At 42.8% G+C, this 21,696-nt stretch overlaps 3 protein-coding genes across 3 annotated transcripts in view; 2 read left to right on the forward strand and 1 right to left on the reverse strand.

The window, feature by feature from the left end:
• Positions 1-586: 586 nt before the first annotated feature.
• LOC134202275 (protein cup-like) lies at positions 587-2,627 on the forward strand. The gene is given in 3 exon segments (XM_062677311.1): positions 587-912; positions 914-1,608; positions 1,611-2,627. Coding segments are annotated over 3 exon segments (1,521 nt in total). The 3' UTR covers positions 2,111-2,627.
• Positions 2,628-5,211: 2,584 nt separating this feature from the next.
• On the reverse strand, positions 5,212-6,493 carry LOC134202273 (protein dj-1beta-like). The gene is made up of 5 exons (XM_062677308.1): positions 6,080-6,493; positions 5,893-5,988; positions 5,690-5,819; positions 5,542-5,632; positions 5,212-5,458 (listed from the first exon to the last, which is right to left on the reverse strand). The coding sequence occupies exons 1-5, from the start codon at positions 6,164-6,166 to the stop codon at positions 5,302-5,304; spliced, it is 561 nt and encodes a 186-aa protein (XP_062533292.1). The 5' UTR covers positions 6,167-6,493; the 3' UTR covers positions 5,212-5,301.
• Positions 6,494-7,444: 951 nt separating this feature from the next.
• Positions 7,445-21,696, forward strand: part of LOC134202276 (vesicle-fusing ATPase 1-like) — a 33,825-nt gene continuing 19,573 nt past the window's right edge. Inside the window, exons 1-3 of the mRNA XM_062677312.1 lie at positions 7,445-7,796; positions 7,890-7,958; positions 8,027-8,115. Of these exons, the coding sequence (XP_062533296.1) occupies positions 7,950-7,958; positions 8,027-8,115 (98 nt within the window). The 5' untranslated portion in view covers positions 7,445-7,796; positions 7,890-7,949. The remainder of the gene's footprint in view (positions 7,797-7,889; positions 7,959-8,026; positions 8,116-21,696) is intronic.

The raw sequence follows: 21,696 nt of genomic DNA on the forward strand, positions 1-21,696 counted from the left end.
CAGCAGAGTGCGATTGATTTGCATTCTATACCATCCCGCCCAACCCGTTGTTGGGGGCATGGAGTGCGATCTTCTCGCTTAATAAACAATGTGCACTCGCTTGACTGTAGATATACAACAATAAAGCACATGTGGAGATTGGACAAATCAAGCATCCGAAAGATATTCAATTTGCAAAAAAGAGAGCTGGTTGGTACTCGGCTTCTGATGGCTTTTCCGCAAACGTGACCTTTAAGTGGTCTTGTTGTGTAAGGGTTATCACGCCTATTTAGAGTAGGAGGTTGAGGGTTCGAGTCAACAAAAAAAATGGTTTTCGTACGGCCGAGTGGCCGAATAATATGCAATTAATTATTCATTTCTAGTTTTTTCATTCCCTTGACCATTCGAAGAGAAATATATTTGATAACACATTTGTAACAGCCTAATAAAGATGGGAGGACGTCTTATAAATTCTAGGAGCGGCCAATGTGGTCAGTATTACTCAGTAATCAAATTCAGAGCAATAATTATCAAATCTATAGAAATTTTTGTGGCATAATTTTGTGTAAAACAGAACTTTACGGGTTTCCCGGCAGTACACCGTTTCATGAGCTGCATTTTGGTTGGAAATAAACGTGAAGACAGGAAATATCACCACAATGGACGCGAGAACGGTTTTGTCGGTCCAAGGTTCAGACGTAACTATGAATTCAGCAACAGCCATCATCATGTGATCGTCAAGAGCTACAGTTCCGATGGTGATCAGCATCATCATCATCATATGCAAAACACCATCGTCGAAGAAGAACCGGAATGGGTGACTGCTGGTTCTACCTCGCGCTTGGACACAATAGAGCTGCGTGGCTTTGATGATGACCTGTCGGTTTCGCAATCATCTTCCGAAAAGACGAACACCGATGACGGGAAAAACTCCCAAAAACTCGGGCAAGCATATCTCCTTCTACGACGAGCTGCACCATTGCGAGCATGTCCATGCCAAGAAGAGCAGTGGCGACCATCTCAAACCGCATGACTCATCCGGCGGGCGTGAAAATGACATTGAAAGTGTTACCACGTCCAACACTGGCTCACCGCCACCGGCCCGCAGTACCCCGACGAAGCATTTGAACGAATTCAACAACATGATGGAAGATGCGCAGAAGCACAACAGCGGCGTCAACGTGAACAACTTTGAGGAGTTTATGAAATTTGATTCACTGCTCGGCTCCGATTCAGTTGCTGGAAACAATGCGCAGTCTGGATCACGCTTTAGCAAATGGTTCCGCCGCGGTGGTAATTCGTTCAACACATCCTCCGGTCAAAACTATGACGGTCGTCGAAATGTTTCGTATTTATCGTCGGACAGCTATGTCCATGGAAACAATAACCGTTATCCGGCGGACCGCAACTATTATCAGCAATATCATCCGCCTCGTTTCTCGTCGCAGGTCAACCATGGGCCAGGGGACATCCCAGCGGATTCTAATTCGGCTTTTAGGCGCCTGGTGGATATGATGGCTCAGAATCGCGTGAACAACAACTTGGTAGCCCAACAGCAAAATCTCTTGCAGATGCTGAACAAAAACCAGCAAAGCGAAAGTCTGCGTCGTATGCTGATCAAAAACACCGTTACAACGCATCCGATGCTAATCGCCAGCAACCGTCGCAGGGTCCACGTGTTCCTACGCAATTCGAGCTTCAGCTGCACACCCAATCCATCATGCAGAATGCGTTGCTCCGTAAAAAGTTGCAGGATCACCGAAAGATACTTCTCGAACAAAACAGCCAAATTGCCGAAATGACCGCTGTTGTTGCTAAAACGGAACCAAACGCGGAGGTACAGCAATTTGTCAAATCAGTTTCGCCAAACCTTCAACGCAGTCTATCGATTCTGAGTCAAACAGCCAAAAATGGGGGCGGAGGAAATTATCGCTCGTTCAATCAAACTTTCCCGAGCAGCAACGCCAGAATGGGAAATCAACCCTTCGCTAGCGCGTCGGATCATCCCGATTTATCGGCTTCGTTGCGCCAGATGTTGTTACCCAATCACCATCAGCAGCAAGGATCGCGTCCGTTTGGCAATCGACGTCGTTTCGAGAAGCGATCAGTCACGTGGAAAACCCCAAACTGAGCGGCAGCCGGTTTACTGCGTATTCGAAACCGATAGTGAATTGAATGCCACGTGGATGAAAAAATCATCTGTTAGTTGGAATATTAGTATTTCGAGCATTTTTACTTTGCCACTTTTGTTTCATATTACCATTTATTCGTGTTTCGTTTTTTACCTACCTTTAGATACTCAATAATGTCTCGTTTGTTTATTTTCGTATCAATTCTTTTTTACGCTGAACGGAATAATTCGACTTCAGAGTTGTCGGATGAGTCCTCGGGCATAGATGAATACCAGTTTTTTTTCACGTTAGGGAAATAGATTTAAGACGATTGTTTGTATTTTGCAAGAACCAATAGTTCTATCCTTATACCTCTTTTCCATTTCTGATGAAACATTTATCATTCTTCACAAATTTTGCCAAATAATTGTATTATCTCAAAAAGTAACACATTACATTAGTTTTACTCAGACTGAATTGGCTATAGTGGATTTACATTTTGAATCTAAGACTTTATAATAAACAACATTGAATTTTGTTAAAAAAAAAAAAAAAAAAAAAATGTTGGTATGGGTCATATAATTCCGTTTTAAAGGTATAAGCAATCAAGCGAGCGAATTTTGTGCTCCTTTTATATGACACCGAGGTCTTCTTTCAACAGCTGTTGTAACTCGTGATTCATTCCATACATAGTACGCAACAATTTTACTCTAAGTGGATGTTGCTCCTCCACGAACATTGTCCAAGTCTGTAGATAGTCAGATTGGTAAGGCGATGAACTCTATTCGATCGGAACGTTATGCGAAGACCAAAGTATATACGATTTCCTGCCATGATACTGTGCTGTGCCCTTATTCCAATCAGCGCCTAATTCCGTTCACGCAAGTCAAAATATATATCTATATCTATCTTTATCTATATCTATATATATATTATATATATATATATATATATATATATATATATATATATTTATATTACATACATAAAAATGAATTTCTGTCTGTCTGACCCTTATGGACTCGGAAACTACTGAACCGATTGGCGAGAAAATTTATATGCAGAGGTTTTTGGGGCCGGGGAAGGTTCTTAAGATGGTCCCAGCTCCCTCCCACCATTGGAAAGCGGGGGGGGGGCTCCCGTACAAATTAATCATCAATTTCTTCATAACTTCATAATCAGAGAATAAATCAATTTTAGGCGAAACGAAGTTCGTCGGGCCTGCTAGTAATAAATAATGAAGAATTTTTGTATAAAAATAACAAACATATTCTTGCGCTTCTCTATAGAAATATATGGTTATGTATGCATTAAATTAAATGAAAAGCAGTATCATTTTTAGCGATTAAGAGTGAAAATTTCAACAAAATTTGTTGGTCGTCACTACAGGCGCTATTTTGACTGCTTTCATTAACCCACTTGCTAAGAACGTCTGTCAAAATATTTAAGCATTTTCGGGGAAAATTTGCCCTGAATTTGATACAAAGCAGCATAACAAAATATAACAGGTAACATTGTAGTGTATTACCTAATCGTTGTCTGTATTTTACTGATATAAAATGCTGGAGAGTGGAAAAGATTTTGACCGGAATAAGGATACATTTAAAGCTATGTCCATTTAGAATCCGGAATAATAAAATCATCTGTATCTCGGTAACGGATTGACGTACAAAAAAGGTTAATACATCAAACCAAGGGGAATTCACTGTACTTTAAGGAAAAAATATCAATACAAATTACCGTGCTGTGCCCTTATTCCAATCAGCGCCTAATTCCGTTCACGCAAGACAAAATGATAAATAATAAAGAGTTTTTGTCTAAAAACAGCAGAAAATAACCTTGTACTTTTCTATGGTTGTGTATGCATGAAACGAAATGGAAGCCAGCGTCATTTTTAGTGATTAATAGTGAAAATTTGAACAAAATTTGTTGGTCGTCACTACGAGCGCCATTTTCACTGTTTTCATTAACCCATTTGCTAAGAACGTCTGCCATAATATTTAAGCATTTTTAAGTAAAAACTCGCCCTGGATTGTGTCTGATGACAACGACGTTCATAGCAACGAAGACGAAGAATTCGAAGATGCTACGGATTCTGTTGAAGCTGCGCTCCCACCACAAAACAATAGACCGGCTGAAATGCAGCAAGGGTTAAGGCGCAGTGGTCGGGAGCGCGTTTATCCAGGCAAGTATTCTGATTATATTAGCTATGGATCATTTTCTGGTGAAACCATTTCCCCCCAGTTATCTTCTGCGACTACTGAATTTGTGATGGATGATCCACAAACCTACGAAGAGGTTCTACGCCGGCCAGACAGAGACCATTGGATTCAAGCAATGAACGATGAGCTGATTTCGTTGAGCGAGAATGACACGTGGGCGTTAGCAGATCTGCCTGACGGGCGGAAAGCAATTAATAATAAATGGGTATTCAAGGCGAAGCGTGGACCGGATGGGACAATACAGCGTTACAAAGCGCGTCTCGTCGTGAAAGGTTGTGCGCAACGACCGGGTTTGGATTACGACGAGGTATACTCTCCCGTAGTGCGATATGCTACAATCCGTTACCTCATGGCGCTAGCAGTGAAGCACAATTTTGATATCGACCAAATGGATGCCGTCACCGCTTTCCTGCAAGGGGAGCTGAAGGGCGAAGAGATCTACATGGTACAGCCGCAGGGTATCGATCAGCAAGCAGGCAAGGTATGTAGATTAAAGAAAGCGCTTTATGGTTTGAAGCAATCGAGCAGAGTGTGGAATGCTCAATTGGATGACGTTCTTCGAAAATTCGGCCTAAATCGTTCATCAGTAGATCCTTGTTTGTACTGGATGATTAATGGGGAGAAGATAATATTTGTAACAATTTACGTCGATGATTTTTTGATTTTCACCAACGACCAGAATCTGAAACGAAAATTAAAGGCTTCAAAATTAAGCTTCACACTGTGAGGCATACATTACAAAAATATATAGTAGAATTTTTGAACATTTGTTTCACTAAACAGTAAACTATTTTTAACTAAATTTTTGAAGTGTTCAACATTTTCGGCATTATTCGGCCGAATATATAAATGCAAGGACTTCGGATACTGTGCATTTAGAAATATATTCAAACCAAACCTTCTGCTGACTGTTTTACATCTAATTCAGTTGTTCGAGCCAAATTTTAAGGAACATATGGGGTATAACATTTGGCGTCAAAAATATCATCCTATTTTAAATCATACAACATTCCTGTTGCAACCTGCTTCGTCTTCTCCAAGCCGACTAGAATCTCACCAAGTTTTAAAGCAAAATCAAATGCTGTTCCCGGACCACGACTAGTAACAAGGTTTCCGTCAACCACCACGGTTTTATCTTCAACGTAGCTATTCGAAATAATAAAATTTTAAGTAAACATGGGGAAACAAAATTCTTTCCTTAAAATAGATTCTATTAATTGAGTTCTTACGTGTATTTTCCGGCAAGATCATCCTTGAAGGAGGGATACGAAGTTAGAGTTTTGCCGAGGGCGACTGAATGTGTCAGCAGCACTGTCGGAGCTGCCGGAGATAATTATCAAAGCATTGTGAAATTGTTCTAAAAAAATCGACTGGTACCTGCACAAATAGCCGCAATAAGCTTTCCTTTAGTTTCGAACGATTCGAGAACTTCCCCTAGCTTGGTAGATCCAGCCATAGCTTTGGAACCCCCGAGACCTCCCGGAAGAGCAATTGCGTCAAAGTCGTCCTACAAGAGCGATGTAAAACATTCCAATACCTAACGCGTTTTATATCACTGGCCCACTCTAAAATGTACTTACATTAGCAGCTTCATCCAGTGTTGTGTCGGCGTTGATAACAACATCCCGTGAGCACTTCACCGTTTTATCGGTCAATCCAGCAACGACAACATCCACCTGCCGGGCCACCGAAGATGGTGATGGAAAGAAATGGACGCAAGAAGGTGACCTTCGGCAAGAGCAAAATGTACTTGAACTGGATACTTACCCCGCATCTTCGTAGGACATCCACGCAAATGACAAATTCCATTTCCTCTGCGCCGTGAGGCAGCAACATAAGCAGTTTTTTCGTCATTTTTATTAGATTGCAATATGATTTTCCACTTGAGAATAAGCCGGTGATAATCAGCTATTTAAATTTTTGTTTTATTTTCGTCACAGACGGTTGCGCTACTCGCTACTACTCGCTACTCTATTAGACCAATGCAAGATCTTGATCTAACCTCACTTATTTGACAGTTCACAGAGCTTGTTTACAAGGTGTTAGAAGAAAAATCGATGAGGAGAAAATTAAAATTCATATTTTTAGTTTAAAATTGCTGCGATCCGAATATTTCAATGATATTCTTTGCATTCAGCATGAAATCAATCGCAAAGGACATCTACATGCGAATAAAATGACGAAACAATTTTATCGCAAGCTTCGCCAGAGGCTAAGTCCCGGTGAAAAAGCTCTGTGAACTGTCAACCTACGTCATCATGCACTGGTCTATTCCACCAAGCTAGTCGTCATTAAACATCATAATTGACGTTGTCGTTTTTCAAAAGGGCGAACGTCGTAAACGTAAATATTGACTACTAACTTCAGCTGATTTCAATAAGATTAAGGAGCGGTTTTTCAAATTTCCAGTTGCTTGAATGCTTTGGAGATCTAAACCAAGTTCAAGTTATAGTTAAACGAAAGCGGTACCAGTTGATTAGTTTGCCAGAAAGGTGATTTGCGACATTCACCCTTATAAAAAACAGTGCTGATATCAGACTCTGATGATAACTGAATGATGACATTTTCATGATGATGATTTGCGCTACTTCAAAACACTGAAACAAACCATACACCTGAGATCATGAGTTCATAAATTATCGGAGTTCTGCCAAACCGCACCAAACGCCAACAAAAAAACTACTCATTTTTCTGCCCATAAACTTTCGCTTAGCAGATTTTAATTGATTAAAAATCGTATTGGTTTTCCCACTGCTCCATAACTTAGGATATACTATACAAAAAATGTGTGGATGAATTGATATGAAATGATTACCGTTTTACATTTACGATCAAAAAGCTGCTTGGTGTGTTTTGGCAGAACTCCGAGCAAATATTATAAATCGGAACATAAATACCAAATATTGATACAACTGTTAACATATAGAGCATCATGTTTAAGTAAAACTATTGAATAAGGCATTTATTATTTTCATGTAGCATTCCAAAGTATCAAAACAACATACATATTTAATAATGAATTATTCATTAAACATTAGGTTTTTTTTCGGAAATCATCATAACTATCATGTGATAAAGCAAGTAGTCTGAACATAGTATAACGTTGCATTGTCGTCGTCATCGGCGAACACATCACGAAAGCATATTCGGTGAATGATGACACAACAGAACGTCAGTTTTCCCCGTTTTTCTTGCGCCGCTCTCATTCGTATCAACAGTTTTGGGTTGAGGGTGGGAAACATACATCGAGTGAATGTGAAAATCGTGAAAACTCGTCGTGCGCATTGATTATTTTCCGTTTTCCTGTGATCGCCCTCAGAAGGATACTGTGGCTCGAAAAGTAGGTAATCGCTGGATAACGATTGGCAGTGCGTTAATCGTCTTCTGAAGCAGAGCTCTCTAACGGAAGTGGCTTACGGTTTTCCGGATTGTGTAGAAACCGTAGAGTTGGAACTTATCTGGAGATAAGTTTTCTCTATCGAGGGTGAGTAGTTTCAAAGGAAGACGATGGCAATGTAGTGGGTTTATTTCTCTGCAGTAGGAAGCCATCATAATATCGATTTTTCTTCGGTTTCAGCATTCAGAAGAATTTTTGAGCAAACAATCTGGTGACTAATATTTAGCAGCTGAATAAACGATGGCGGTGGTAAGTTTAACAACAATGTACCTAGATATTCGGACAAAGTATGATTCATAAATTGCATTCAATTACAGATGATGAAAGCAACGAAATGCCCTACGGATGAGCTATCGCTCAAAAATAGGGCCATCGTCAATAGTACGGACTTCCCGGAAGACATAAAGTAAGTATGATTAAAAATTCTGTTGTTTGGAAAGATTTGTGATTTTGAGATTCTTTAGAACTAAAGAAATACAAAAAAAGTGGCCACTGAATAATCTAAAAACTTTTGGTTTGCTTGTGGCCAGCCAAATTCTAATGGCTTTGAAACTTTTTTTGGGTAATCTAGAAAAAACTGTATATAGTTGATTTGTTTCTTATTCCTATGGGTAGTTGATTCCTGATGAGAGGGCCAGCGATTAGTACACTTTACCTTGCGGATGTCATATGTCGAGGGATGGTGAAGCATCTAGCTCGCTCAAGTTGTCCTCTTTGTAAATGCTGCTGCAAGTATATTGGCATAGTTGCGGTGTAGCCTAAACGCATGAAGTTGCAAATTCGATTCTAGTAGTGAATGTCGAGCTCATGACCAAGAATCCTGTTTCGCACAGTGGCTGTGGAGTTCCTTCGACGAATGCTAAAAACAAACCATACCGAAGCTTTGAAACATCGGTTCAGCTGTGACATCATTGGCTTCGTGGCTCCCGTTTTAAATGAATCCCTTGCGTGCATTTAGTTTTGGATCCCGTGAGGATCGTCCTTGAAATGATATCAAAATATGATATTGGTTTTTACCCTTACAATTCTGTATCAAAATATGTTATTAATATAATTTCAAAAATCATTCTGATAATATTTTGATAGTGGTCTCTGCATATATCTACAACTATATCAGGGGCGGGGCCCTCCATAGCCGTGCGGTAAGACGCGCAGCTACAAAGCAAGACCATGCTGAGGGAGGTTGGGTTCGATTCCTGGTGCCGGTCTAGGCAATTTTCGGATTGGAAATTGTCTCGACTTCCTGGGCATAAAAGTATCATCGTCCTAGCCTCATGATATACGAATGCAAAATGGTAACCTGGCTTAGAAACCTCGCAGTTAATAACTGTGGAAGTGCTTGATGAACACTAAGCTGCGAGGCGGCTCTGTCCCAGTGTGGGGATGTTATGCCAATAAGAAGAAGAAGAAGATCCGGGGCTATGTACAGCGCGCACAAAAATAATGTCATTCATTTATTTAGTTTACATCTAAACAGATAACACTGAATCAACAATTTGACGTCACAATACACGGTTCGAGGCCGCATCTCTCCGTCCTCGAATGCGCACCATGCTTGTCAAGTCGTTTTGCATCTGTTCTGCCCACCTTGCTCGCTGTGCTCCACGCCGTCTCGTACCTGCCAGATCGGAAGCGAGCACCATCTTTGCATGGTTACTGTTCGGTACTCGTGCAACATGTCCTGCCCATCGTACCCTTCCGGCTTTAGCTACCTTCTGGATACTGGGTTCGCCGTAGAGCTGGGCGAGCTCGTGGTTCATTCTTCGCCGCCACACACCGTCTTCTTGCACGCCGCCAAAGATGGTCCTAAGCACCCGTCTCTCGAATACTCCGAGTGCTTGCAAGTTCTCCTCGAGCATTGTCCATGTTTCATGTCCGTAGAGGACTACCGGTCTTATCAGCGTCTTGTACATGACACATTTGGTGCGGTGGTGAATCTTAGTCCCCAGCGCGATTCAAACGAACTGTTCGCCCGAAATCTTCAGACAGTTTTTCACACCATCCACCGTTGCTTTAATCAGTCTGTGAGGTAAGCTTCCCAGGGAAGCTGTTCTCGTCCATAAATTTCCATAGCTCTTCGCGGTCTGTACTGTCGTATCTTCTTCTTCTTCTTCTCTGTACTGTCGTATGTCGCCTTGAAATCAATGAGCAGATGGTGCGTTGTGACCTGGTATTCACGGCATTTTTGAAACATTTGCCATACAGTAAAGATCTGGTCCGTTGTCGAGCGGGAAGCTGGCTTGATAACTTCCCACGAACTCATTCACAGACGACGGAAGAAGATCTGGGATATCACTTTGTAGGCGGCATTAAGGATGGTGATCGTCCGAAAGTTCTCACACTCCAGCTTGTCGCCTTTCTTGTAGATGGGGCATATAACCCCTTCCTTCCACTCCTCCGGTAGCTGTTCAGTTTCCCAGATTCTGACTATCAGTTTGTGCAGGCAAGTGGCCAGCTTTTCAGGGCCCATCTTGATGAGCTCAGCTCCGATATTATCCTTACCAGCTGCTTTATTGGCCTTTAGCTGTTGGATGGCATCTTTAACTTCCCTCAAGGTGGGGGCTGTTTGGTTTCCATCGTCCGCTGAACTGACGTGGTCATCTCCACCGCTGCCTTGACTTTCACTGCCTGTACTCTCAGCGCCATTCAAATGTTCCTCGTAGTGCTGCTTCCACCTTTCGATTACGATCACGTTCGTCCGTCAAGATGCTCCCATCCATATCCCTGCACATTTTGGCTCGCGGCACGAAGTCTTTGGGGGATGCGTTGAGCTTCTGGTAGAACATGCGTGTTTCTTGAGAACGGCACAGCTGTTCCATCTCCTCGCACTCCGCTTCTTCCAGGCGGCGAAGAGATATTGACGGTGGCAAAGTCCCTCGACCCGAGTAAAGCACCTGGTCCGGACGGGATCCCGAATATGGCATTGAAGGCAGCCATAACGACTAACCCGAACATGTTTAGGTTGGCCATGCAGAAGTGTCTGGACGAGAGGACATTCCCGGATATATGGAAGAGACAGCGTTTGGTCCTGTTACCGAAACCTGGCAAGCCACCAGGAGACCCCTCAGCGTACAGACCAATCTGTCTAATGGAAAAGGTAGGGAAGCTACTGAAGAAGTTGATCCTGAAAAGGCTGTCGCCGTACGTGGAGGATGTAGGAGGATTCTCGAATGAGCAATTCGGCTTTCGGAGAGGAAGGTCTACTCTAGGTGCCATTAAATCGGTGTTTGACACTGAAAAAGTCGCCATCGAATGCAAGCGGCGTGGTATACGATACTGCGCAGTAATAACACTCGATGTGCGAAATGCATTCAACAGTGCGTGCTGGATGGAGATCGCGAACTCGTTGCTTCGGCTGGGAGTACCGGTAGGGCTGTATAAGATTCTGGGAAGCTACTTTCAGAATCGTTTATTGATCTACGAGACAGACGAAGGCTTGGCTACCGCCCCCATCACGGCAGGTGTCCCACAGGGATCAATTTTGGGTCCATTGCTGTGGAACGTGATGTACGATGGCGTGCTGCGGTTGACGCTCCCGCCAGGAGTCAAGTTAGTGGGATTCGCCGATGACGTAACCATGACCGTGTACGGAGAATCCGTCGAAGAGGTCGAATTGACTGCAGCCTATTCGATCAGCCTAGTGGAGGAATGGTTGCGCAGCAAGAAGCTACAGTTGGCGCATCATAAAACGGAGATGATAGTCGTTAACAATCGGAAATCGGTTCAGGAGGCGACAATTAGAGTCGGCGGCTGCGACATCACCTCCAAGAGATCTCTGAAACAATTGGAGGCGACGATAAGTTGAGCTTTAAAAGTCATGTCGACTACGCCTGCCAGCGCGCGTCGACGGCGATAGCGGCACTATCGAGGATGATGGCGAACAACTCTAGGGTGTGCTCCAGCAAGCGCAAGCTGCTGGCAAGCGTGGCGGTTTCAATACTACGATACGGAGGACCAGCTTGGGTGTCAGCGTTGAGCGTAAACTGCAACGTGCGAAAGCTGGAGAGTACTCATAGGATAATGTGCCTGAGAGTTATCAGCGCATATCGCACCGTATCTCGCGAAGCGGCATTTGTACTCGCGGGCATGATGCCTATCAAACTGGTGGTAGAGGAAGACGAGGAGTGCTACGCCCTCAGGGGCACCGATAACGCTCGAAGGAATATACAGGCAGCAACGGTAGCCAAATGGCAGAGAGAGTGGGACAACTCGCCTAAGGGAAGGTGGACCCATCGCTTAGTCCCAAGTGTGTCGGCATGGACTAGCAGACCTCATGGGGAGCTAAACTTTGGCTTGACCCAGTTCTTAACAGGCCATGGATGCTTCAAGTGGTACCTACACAGGTTTGGTCACGCGGCTTCTCCCACCTGTCCGCAATGCCCAGACGTGACAGAAACGGCTGAACACATCCTGTTCACATGTCCTCGGTTCGAAACGGAGAGGAGTGCGATGTTGGGGCATGCGGAACGGACACCAACACCGATAACATCGTCATAAAAATGTGCCAGAACCCAGAACAGTGGAGAGCGGTTGCAAGAGCGACGTCCAGGATAGCCGACATCCTGCAACGAAGTTGGCGCATAGAGCAGCAGCAGGCAGCCGTTACGGATAGCGGACCATGAGTCGTGGAAGTCGTGAATATATATGTCGATAATGGATGAGAACGACAGCGTCGCAACTGTATTCAGCTTGCGGCGAGCGCGTAGCCGCAGAACGTGGTGAAACGGCCGGGTTCGGAGGAGCTCCCGCTTTCGGGGAACTTCTCGTCGGAGTAGGTTAGATCCGCCGTCGGGGACTATCCGAGTCGTTCGCGATCGCGACCGAGGCGGGAGCTAAATGGCTCAATGAATAAGGTGAGAGCTGAATGGCTCAAGGCAAATGAAACTCGGTTATCGGAGTAGGCTAGGTCCACCGCCGGGGATCAGCTGAGTAGACCGTGGCGTGCGAATGTACCGGCTTCGGGTCGTCGGGGCACCATTGAACTGGAAGTTATCTCCACCCGGAATCTTTGGATTGACCTCGGCACTCGCCCGGTCACCCGTTGAGACGGGTCGTCGGTTACGGGGGAGCTTCCGACGTCGAGGAACTCCCTGTCGGAGTAGGATTGATCCACCGCCGGGGACTATCCGAGTAGTCCGCGACCAAGGTGAGAGCTGAATGGCTCATCGGTTAAGCAAGAAGCTGAAAGGCGCAGTTCATGGGAAATCGGTTAATCGGAGTAGGCTAGGTCCACCGCCGGGGACCAGTTGAGTGATCGTGCCGCGTGAATGCACCTGCTTCGGGTCGTCGGGGCACCACTGAACCGGAAGCTATCTCCACCCGGAATCTTTGGCCTGACCTCGGCACTCGTCCGGTCACCCGTTGAAGTGAGAATGTGCGTAGGACCTGAGCGGATCTATGAACATGCATACCAGGTGAATGTGTAGGGTTGGTAATGTAACAGCCATCCACGAATGCGGGTCGTCGGTATCGGGGGAGCTTCCGCCGCCGGGGGACTCCCCGTCGGAGTAGGGTAGATCCGCCGCCGGGGGACTATCTGAGTAGCTTGCGAGCACGTTGAGAGCTAAATGGCTCTAAAAATAAAAAGGAAAGTAGATGCGTTGCTGAATGGCACAAGAAAAAAAAGTAAAGGGCTTAAGGGCCCACGCTTTTGTGTGCTTGCTGGCACCAATAAGGGAGCCAAAGGGCTCAGACGTATGACAAAACATCGAAGAGAGGCACTGTGAAAGGTGTTGTTTTGGGAGGAGTACTTTTAGTACTGCTTTCCCCCACAGAAGTAATACTGAAAGGTAGTCCCGGGGGGAATTGTGCATTAGAAGAGAGGGTAACTCAAGTAACCTTCTGTTGCTTGGGTGGGTTTAGTGGGTCCGGCGGTCTGGCCTTCTGCCAACCGCGTCAACCCCACTCCCTGAGTGATAATTTCAGGTGTCTGTATGCAGATTTGCCTTCATTCCTCTATAAAAAAAAAAAAAAAAGGCGGCGTTTCTTCTCCTGAAAAAGGCGGGTCTGCTATCTCCGCTTCCGTCTATAACGTTCCACGTTCTGCCGGGTACTTTGCTGCAGCGCGACCGCCCGCGCTGCGTCCTTCTCCTCCGGAATTCGTCCCATATACCCGACGTTGTTCTCCGCTGCATCGTCAATGGCTGCTTTGACTGTATTCCAGCAGTCCTCAAGAGAGACCCCTCGAGCTCACCCTCTTCCAGCAACTGCTGCCATACGCTGCGCGTATGCAGTGGCGACATCAGGTTGCTTCAGTCGCTCTAGGTCGTACCGCGGCGGTCTACGGTTCCGAATATTGTTGATGACGGATAGTTTTGGGCGCAGTTTAACCATCACCAGATAGTGGTAAGAGTCGATGTTAGCGCCACAATATGTCCTGACGTCGAAAATGTCGGAGAAGTGCGGTCCATCAATCAGAACGTGGTCGATTTGTGATTCTGTCTGCAGTGGTGATCTCTAGGTGTACCGATACGGAAGGCTGTGTTGGAAGTAGGTGCTGCGAACGGCCATATTCTTGGAGGCGTCGAAATTAATTAGTCGTTGGGCATTTTCGTTCGTCAGCCGGTGGGTGCTGAACTTCCCAATAGTCGGTCTAAACTCCTCCTCTTGGCCAACCTGAGCGTTCAAATCTCCTATTGTGATTTTGACGACGTGGCTTGGGCAGCTGTCGTACTCACGTTCAAGCTGCGCGTAGAATGCGTCCTTATCATCATCAGTGCTTCCAAAGTGTGAACTATGGACGTTGATTATGCTGAAGCTGAAGAACCGGCCTTTGATCCTCAACCTGCACATTCTTTCATTAATCGGCCACCACCCGATCATGCGCCTTTACATATCGCCCATCACTATGAAAGCTGTTCCCAGCTCGTGTGTGTTGCCGCAGCTCTGGTAGATGGTATGATTACCTCTAAACGTTCGCATCATCGATCCCTTCCAACAAACCTCCTGCAGCACTACGATGCCGAATCTACGGTCCTTGAGCACATCGGCCAGTATGCGTGTGCTCCCGATGAAGTTGAGAGATTGGCAGTTCCACGAACCGAGTTTGCAATCGCTAGTCCCTTTTCGGCGTGGTGGTCTTCGCCGATGGTTCCGGTCCGTACTCTCTTGTTGATTGTTCGTTACGTGAGTTTATTTTTGGCTGGTTTGCAGGGCCTGACACCAAACCCCCTAAATTTCCGGAGGACCATTCCTCCTTATTTCCGGTGGACCCGGGAAAGCCCGTTTGAGTAGAATTATTCATGAAATCTTTCTCAAACGGGCGCAAAACCTCCTCTTCTTTTATATCAACAGATAACAATATTTCCAAATGATACATAATTTTGCTTAAACTTAACTTCCTAATTACTTAATATTATACAAAAAAAAAAAAAATACATCAATAAAGCTACCTGGCCTAATGTGTAATACTGTCGGATGTAGAGAGGAGTATAGTCAGGGCCGGATTTATGGGGGGGCCGGGGGGGCCGTGGCCCCGGGCTCCCACAAATCTTATGTACCAAAACCAACCTTTTTTGTAAATTTTGGGGCCTCCACATACCGTCGGCCCCGGGGCCCCCTTCCTGCTAAATCCGGCCCTGAAGTGAACTTTTTCCGAAGAACACACCGGGAAAGATGAAAATCAAACGCGGTAGAGCAACGATTGAAAGTGCGACACATGCTAGTGAAAGGCTCGTTTTGCGCATAATTTGTGCGAGCTCCTCTTAAAAAAAATAAAGGAGTTGATCGAAGTGGACGGTAGGGTATATTAAGGTTCAATTGAGAAAGCAGAGTGGGGCAATCAATTCTCGATTGTAGAAGATCTGAAACGAACAACGCCTTGAATACGTCTCGACGATCACTTAACAGATTTCATCATCGACAAACGAAAGTTTGAAAGATTCGAGTGTGAGATTCACATCATTTAGGTATACTAGAAATATCAAAGGACCTAAGTGGCTACCTTGTGGTACACCTGAGGTAACATCGAAATATTGCGAGGTAGAGTCTCCAATGCTGATGGCCATTTCACGACCAGTTAGATAGGATTCAAGCCAGAACAGAAAGGATCCGGAAAAACCTAGGCGATCAAACTTGGCAACCGTTATCCTATGATTTATTTTATCGAAGGCAGCCGAAAAATCAGTGTAAATTGAGTCCACTTGATATCTCTTCTGCAAAGATTGGGCAATGAACGATGTGTAGAGAGTCAAATTCGTATCGGTTGAACGCCTTGGAATAAACCTATGTTGATGCTCAGAAATAAATTCTGACAGTTGTGGAATAAAAACTTGTAGACTACTTGTTCAAACAATTTTGAAGTGGCGCATAGTGCGGCTTTGCTAAACACACTCGAGAATTGCTGTTGAAACAAATTACAGATGTCTTCTGTTGATGAACATTCGATATTTCCCTTTGTCATAGCAGAGGGAAGACCAGATTCCTTTCGTTGTTGGTTGACGTACTTCCAGAATCCTTTAGGATTATGACGTAGTTTCAGTTGCACTTTTCGTTGATGAGCGGAGTAATGATTTTTATTCAGGCGCTTGTAGCGAGCGTTAATCGAGTTATAGTTGAGCTTGCAGTGGTGATTTTTATACTTCGAATATTTACGTAAAGCAGACCGTTTACGACTTTTCAACTTTCCCTGTCAGCATTCGACCATCGTTCCCACTGGGGTTGGTTACCCGATCTTTCATAAGGATGCTCGTATCTCGGCCAGCACCACGAGGAGGTAGGGATAGGAGTTGCTGGGTAAGAGGCTAAGGACCGCGAGATGGGGTCTATTTCATTCCTTCAGGTCAGAGTGTAAAATAATCGAAATTTTTTAGTGAAGTCCATTTTTCTTCATTTGTCAGTTCACTTCCGACACATTCATAGTCGGCTCTGGACAGTCAATATTCAGTTGAATATTAGTCATTGAATATTTATGCACATTTTACAAATTGATAAATTATCTGAAATCTGAACACGTTTCAAATGAGTAAAGTGATTTATCACACAGGACTGAATCTGATTTTCATCCGCGAGGCACTTTCAGCGGTAAACATCAACATAAACAATGATAATTATGTTTTTTCTGCACATAGTAAACACATTCAGTGACAGTCGAATGAATGAGTTCGTGGAGTAGTCGTCTGACTATGTCATTCTATGTTTTGAATATTCATGCGATATTTGTCAAAATTCGGACCGAAGTTGCTTCATGAAGATGAATATTTTAAGCTCTGCTTCAGGTACACGAAGTACCAATGGTACGCTTTACCCAGCATTTGCCGTGCCCGGTCTTGATAAAAGGGCTAGTTATGTCAAACATCCTATCAACTCACGGTATAACATATAGTTTGCATTCAACGGCGTAGATGTTGGGTTGCATTCACTCATACCAAAACGTCGCAGCAGATGCTTGACATACTTTGGTTGACTTATCTTCAAAATTCTTTCATTTTGATCTCGATCAATCTTTAGACAACTTTTTTGGCAACTGAACGAGCTTTATAACGTTCGGTATTTCCAGCTTCGCTTTTTGATTTTGAATTTGATTTTGGGCTTCGGAACTAGCTCCCACGTTTTGCCATTCTCGTACAACAAAGTTGTACCGAAAGGCTATCATTTCACTCCGAAAACGAACTTTTCATAGAAGCCTCGGAGACCAATAGTGTTATATGTAGTAATCTTTCACCGATTTTTCGCATAAAGTTTCATCCGACAGAAGGCAATGCCTAGTTGATCAATTTAATAACGATCAACCGTTGCGTTTAAAAGTTATGTAGAAAGTACATCTAACCATATTAGCTCCATATAAGGTTGGTGTCTTGGCTAAATGCAAGAAAGGCAGTATCAGCACTCGGTGAATTTAGTTGGGTTTTATTCTTATGTAATGACTCCAGCTCACTTTTGATAGCATCCTTCCAATGTTTCCAGTCGTTCAAAAAAGAAGAAAAGAAATCTCTCAAGCATGGTACCACGGCTTAGTCAATGAAATTCGCAATAATACAGCAAATCCCCGTATTCGGCTTTTATTTCCGTCACCATCATTTATAATTGGTGGGGGTTGAGTTCCCTAACGTTGATAAAGTTGATTGTCTTAATAAGTGTCAATATTTGAGGAATTTTGATCGTTTCATCATATCGATTCTTTTGGTTCTTTTGGCAGGGAAATGTCGCCATACCTATGTGATTGCTCTGCCTTGCCTAGAATTGTCACGACTCTATTGTTCTTCCCTGTCATTGCTGGTGCTCCATCAATCGTAAGGTCACTTAAGTTTTCGAAGGAGAAAAAAAGTTCATTCACACAGGCCTTAACAGTCCTCAGGTTTTCCCGTTAGTTGTTCCCTGCATTGGGATCAAAGCTGCCAATTTCTCTGTCATTCGAAAATGACCATCTGTCAAAGAAAATGACAATGTCTTATGAAGACAGCCATTTTTGATTCCTTTAATATAGCAAAACTTTACGAACAAATTAAGCAAAACTGGCTCATTTGTTTCGACGTGAACATGAACTACTCTGACCAATCTTTATTGAAAACGCGATGTTCCACATCAACCTTTTGTGTCTTGGGGTTGCTTAATGCAATCATTTCAAATTATGTAAAATATTATTTTTCATTTCAAATTCAAATAAATAATAATATAAAATATAATATTAAACCAGTTTTAGGCAAAACAATGTTCGTCGGGTTTGCTAGTGAATAATAAAAAAAGGGCTTTTCGAGCCAGATAGAAAAGCAGGCGGTACGTTGGGCAGCCTTGGTCTAGAACCAACTTTTTAATTCCTAGGGAGGGCTATTTTTTGTTGGGAGGGCTAAGGACATACAGACATTTGATCAGTTTGACGAGCTGAGTCGATTGGTATATAACACTATGGGTATCCGAGCCTTCTATGAAAAGTTCGATTTAAGAGTTTAATGATAGCCTTTCGGTACAACTTTGTTTTACGAGAAAGGCAAAAACATCTACTTTGAATTACCGACGTCTTTTCCGTCAGAAGATCTGGTCTCTTCAGTAACATATCGTTCAATACACCTCCAGCCTTGGCGTCCCAAATCAACTGTAGTTTGGTTGGTTTCTTCAGATTCTGAACCATTCACAGGACTTTGCGCGTAAAAGCTTCGTGCTGCGTAGTGATTTGGTCTGTAATTCCTTTGCAATATGTACTTGGATGCCGAAAGAGGGACTCTTGAAATTTTTTGATCCGCTTCCGGATAATACGGGGCCACACACGATCTTCCGGGGCGTAATCCTGCTTACTGCCATCGGCGAGTCCCGCCAATTATCGCACACAGACAGATTCCTTTTTTGTGACTTTCGCTAAGACGCCCTGCATTAGACCTGTGCGCCGGTCATATAATCGGCGGCGGCGGCGTAGTGGTCACTTTTGCCCCGGCGGCGGCGGCGTCACGGCGGCGCGCCGTTGGCTTTTATCGGCGGCGGCGGCGGCGGCGTGAACCGGCGTGGATGAAAAAATCAATGGCAAAAAATCAATTTTAATGCGGATTTTTGAATTCACGTGGTTTTCATTCACATCGCCCGTATAAAAATCGACTTCAGTGGATTAAAATTGTAATATTCTATGTTTGTCGATCATCAAACAGCACATTCCATAGTAAATTACCAGCGACACTAATAAGTACCTGATCTCAAAAAGTTATTTTAATTAAAACTATTTTATTATTCTCTGATTTTGATGAATCAAAATTTAACAATTTTACAACTTTTCGTAACCCTTGAGCAGTATTAAGAACTAAACTTCGGTGGCATAAGACTAATTTGTTAATATTTTTTCCAAAACTTTTCCCAATTCAGTATTTTGATAAACTCCAGTCGATTTACTTCTCAATATATCTAAATTTGAGAAAATTCTAACTACTATTGTTTGAGTTACATATACAATTGGGTAATGTTTGAGTGGTTGCATGTCTAGTATATTTAGAGAATTTGCAGTGCTACTTCGTTCACCTGCTGTGACCCTTGGATCCTGGAAGAGCATTCACGATGGAGTCCACTAATGACAACCACAATGGACAGTTTTCTCCCCACCCCCATAGACGATCAACATAACTAAAATGAGCTCTGGCTGAGTAAGACTGTGGCATGATGACCAACCAAATTGAATATTTTCTTCAAAAGTTGGTAAAATATGCCAAAAAAGTTCTTGGTAGAGTTCTTGAAGGGACTCGGAGGAAACTACGATTTTTTTTTTCTAAGTTTCATTAGAAATTCCTTTGCAAAACCCTATAAGAAATTCTGCGGAAGCTCATATAGGTATTTTTTCAAAAACCATTAAGGTTCTCGTTGGGAAATTTCTTTAGTAAAACCACAGGTAAAACCGTAGAATATTCTTTCACGATTTCATTCGGAAATTCCGAAAGAATTCCTAAAACGATATCCGAAGAAATTGCTAAAAAAATCTTCTTTAAAGGGATTTTCAAAAGAACTTAGTGTAAAATTCTTCTTCCGAACTTGGCCATCGTCACTATTGATCCCACGACTCACTTCCCACAAATCACACCAAGGAAATACAAAACCTTGCTTGATGTATACTCGTTTATTCCTCATAAGGAACAAAGGTTTGGGCACGCAGGCCTTGATTATTATATGAATAGGTATTTTATAATTTTGCCCGGTAGCACCGACTTCAAAAATAGTTTACAAGGAAGGAATTCCCGCAGAAAAATCAGAAAGAATCTTTTAGTAAATTTCGAAAAAAATTTAGGGAATTCCTTGAAGAATTTCGAATGGTTCCAAATACAATTTCCGAAGAAATTTCTTTGAATTAATTTCTGCAAAGATTCTCGAAAAAATTTAAAAGAGATGAAGAATGTTGTGACGGAATTATTGAGGGAAATGTCCAAGAACTTCTTTCTAAAGTGACCAAAGAATTTTCAAAGGATTACCCGTAAAAATTCCCAAGGAACTTAAATTGCTAAGGAACCCCTGGAGGAATTTCTATAAAATTTCCAACGTTTTTTTTTCTAAAAAAAATCCGAAGGAATTCCTAAGCAAACTTTCAATGATTTCGAAGGAATCTGTAAATGAATTTCTGAAGGAATTTTTAGAGGAATTATAAAATATTTTCCGTCGATATTTCAAAAGGAATTAGCGAAACATTTTCGGAAGGTATATCCGAAAGAATTTCTAAGGGAATTACGAAAAAATTCCTAAGGCATTTTATAAAACAGTTCCTGAAGCAATTTCCTAAGAAATTTTCAAAGGATTATTATTATTATCTTTTTTTTTCGGCCCTGGGCCCTGGTGTAAATTTTATGGAATATTCGAAAGAATTTCCGAAGAACTTTCTGGAATTCGTTCAAGGAGGAGTTTTTTGTAACTTTGTGAGGCAATTTCCTAAGGAATTCCTGCACGAATCTTCAAAGGAATCTCTGGAGGAATTGCGAATAAATTACTGGGAAAAATTCCAAAGAAATTCTTGAAGAAACCTAAGAATTACATCAGAAAAACCAGTAAGCATTTTTTCTGAAATTCTATTAGGATTTTCTTCGTAATTTCCTTTGAGAATTCCTTCGGAAATTCCATCATAAAATCCTTCAAATATACCTTTATCGATTCCCCTGGAAATTCCTTTAGGAATTCTTTAGGAAAGTATTTTACCTTCAAAAAATGTTTTAGAAGTTCCTTTAGGAATTATTTTTGAAAATCCATTCAGGTTCTCATTTGGGAATCTCTTCAAATGTTTATTTGGATTTTTTTTTGTGTCTTCATTAAGGAGACTTTCAGCCCGAGGCTGGCTCGTCTCCGGAGTTATTTGGAAATTCCAGCACTAAATCCAACACAATTTTTTTTTAAAACACCTCCAAAAGTTTATTTGGGAACTCCTCCAGAATTTTATATTTAAAATGATAATAAAATACCGCCCAGAATTCATTCGGATATTCCTCCAGGGACTTCTTTAAAAGATAATTCGTAAAACCTCCGAGATTTCCTTCGGATATTTCTCCAGATTTTTTTTCGGCAGATCTTCCAGGAGATCCTTTGAAATTTATTGAAA

This window comes from Armigeres subalbatus, unplaced genomic scaffold, assembly GCF_024139115.2.
Source record: "Armigeres subalbatus isolate Guangzhou_Male unplaced genomic scaffold, GZ_Asu_2 Contig1121, whole genome shotgun sequence".
NCBI lineage: Eukaryota > Metazoa > Arthropoda > Insecta > Diptera > Culicidae > Armigeres > Armigeres subalbatus.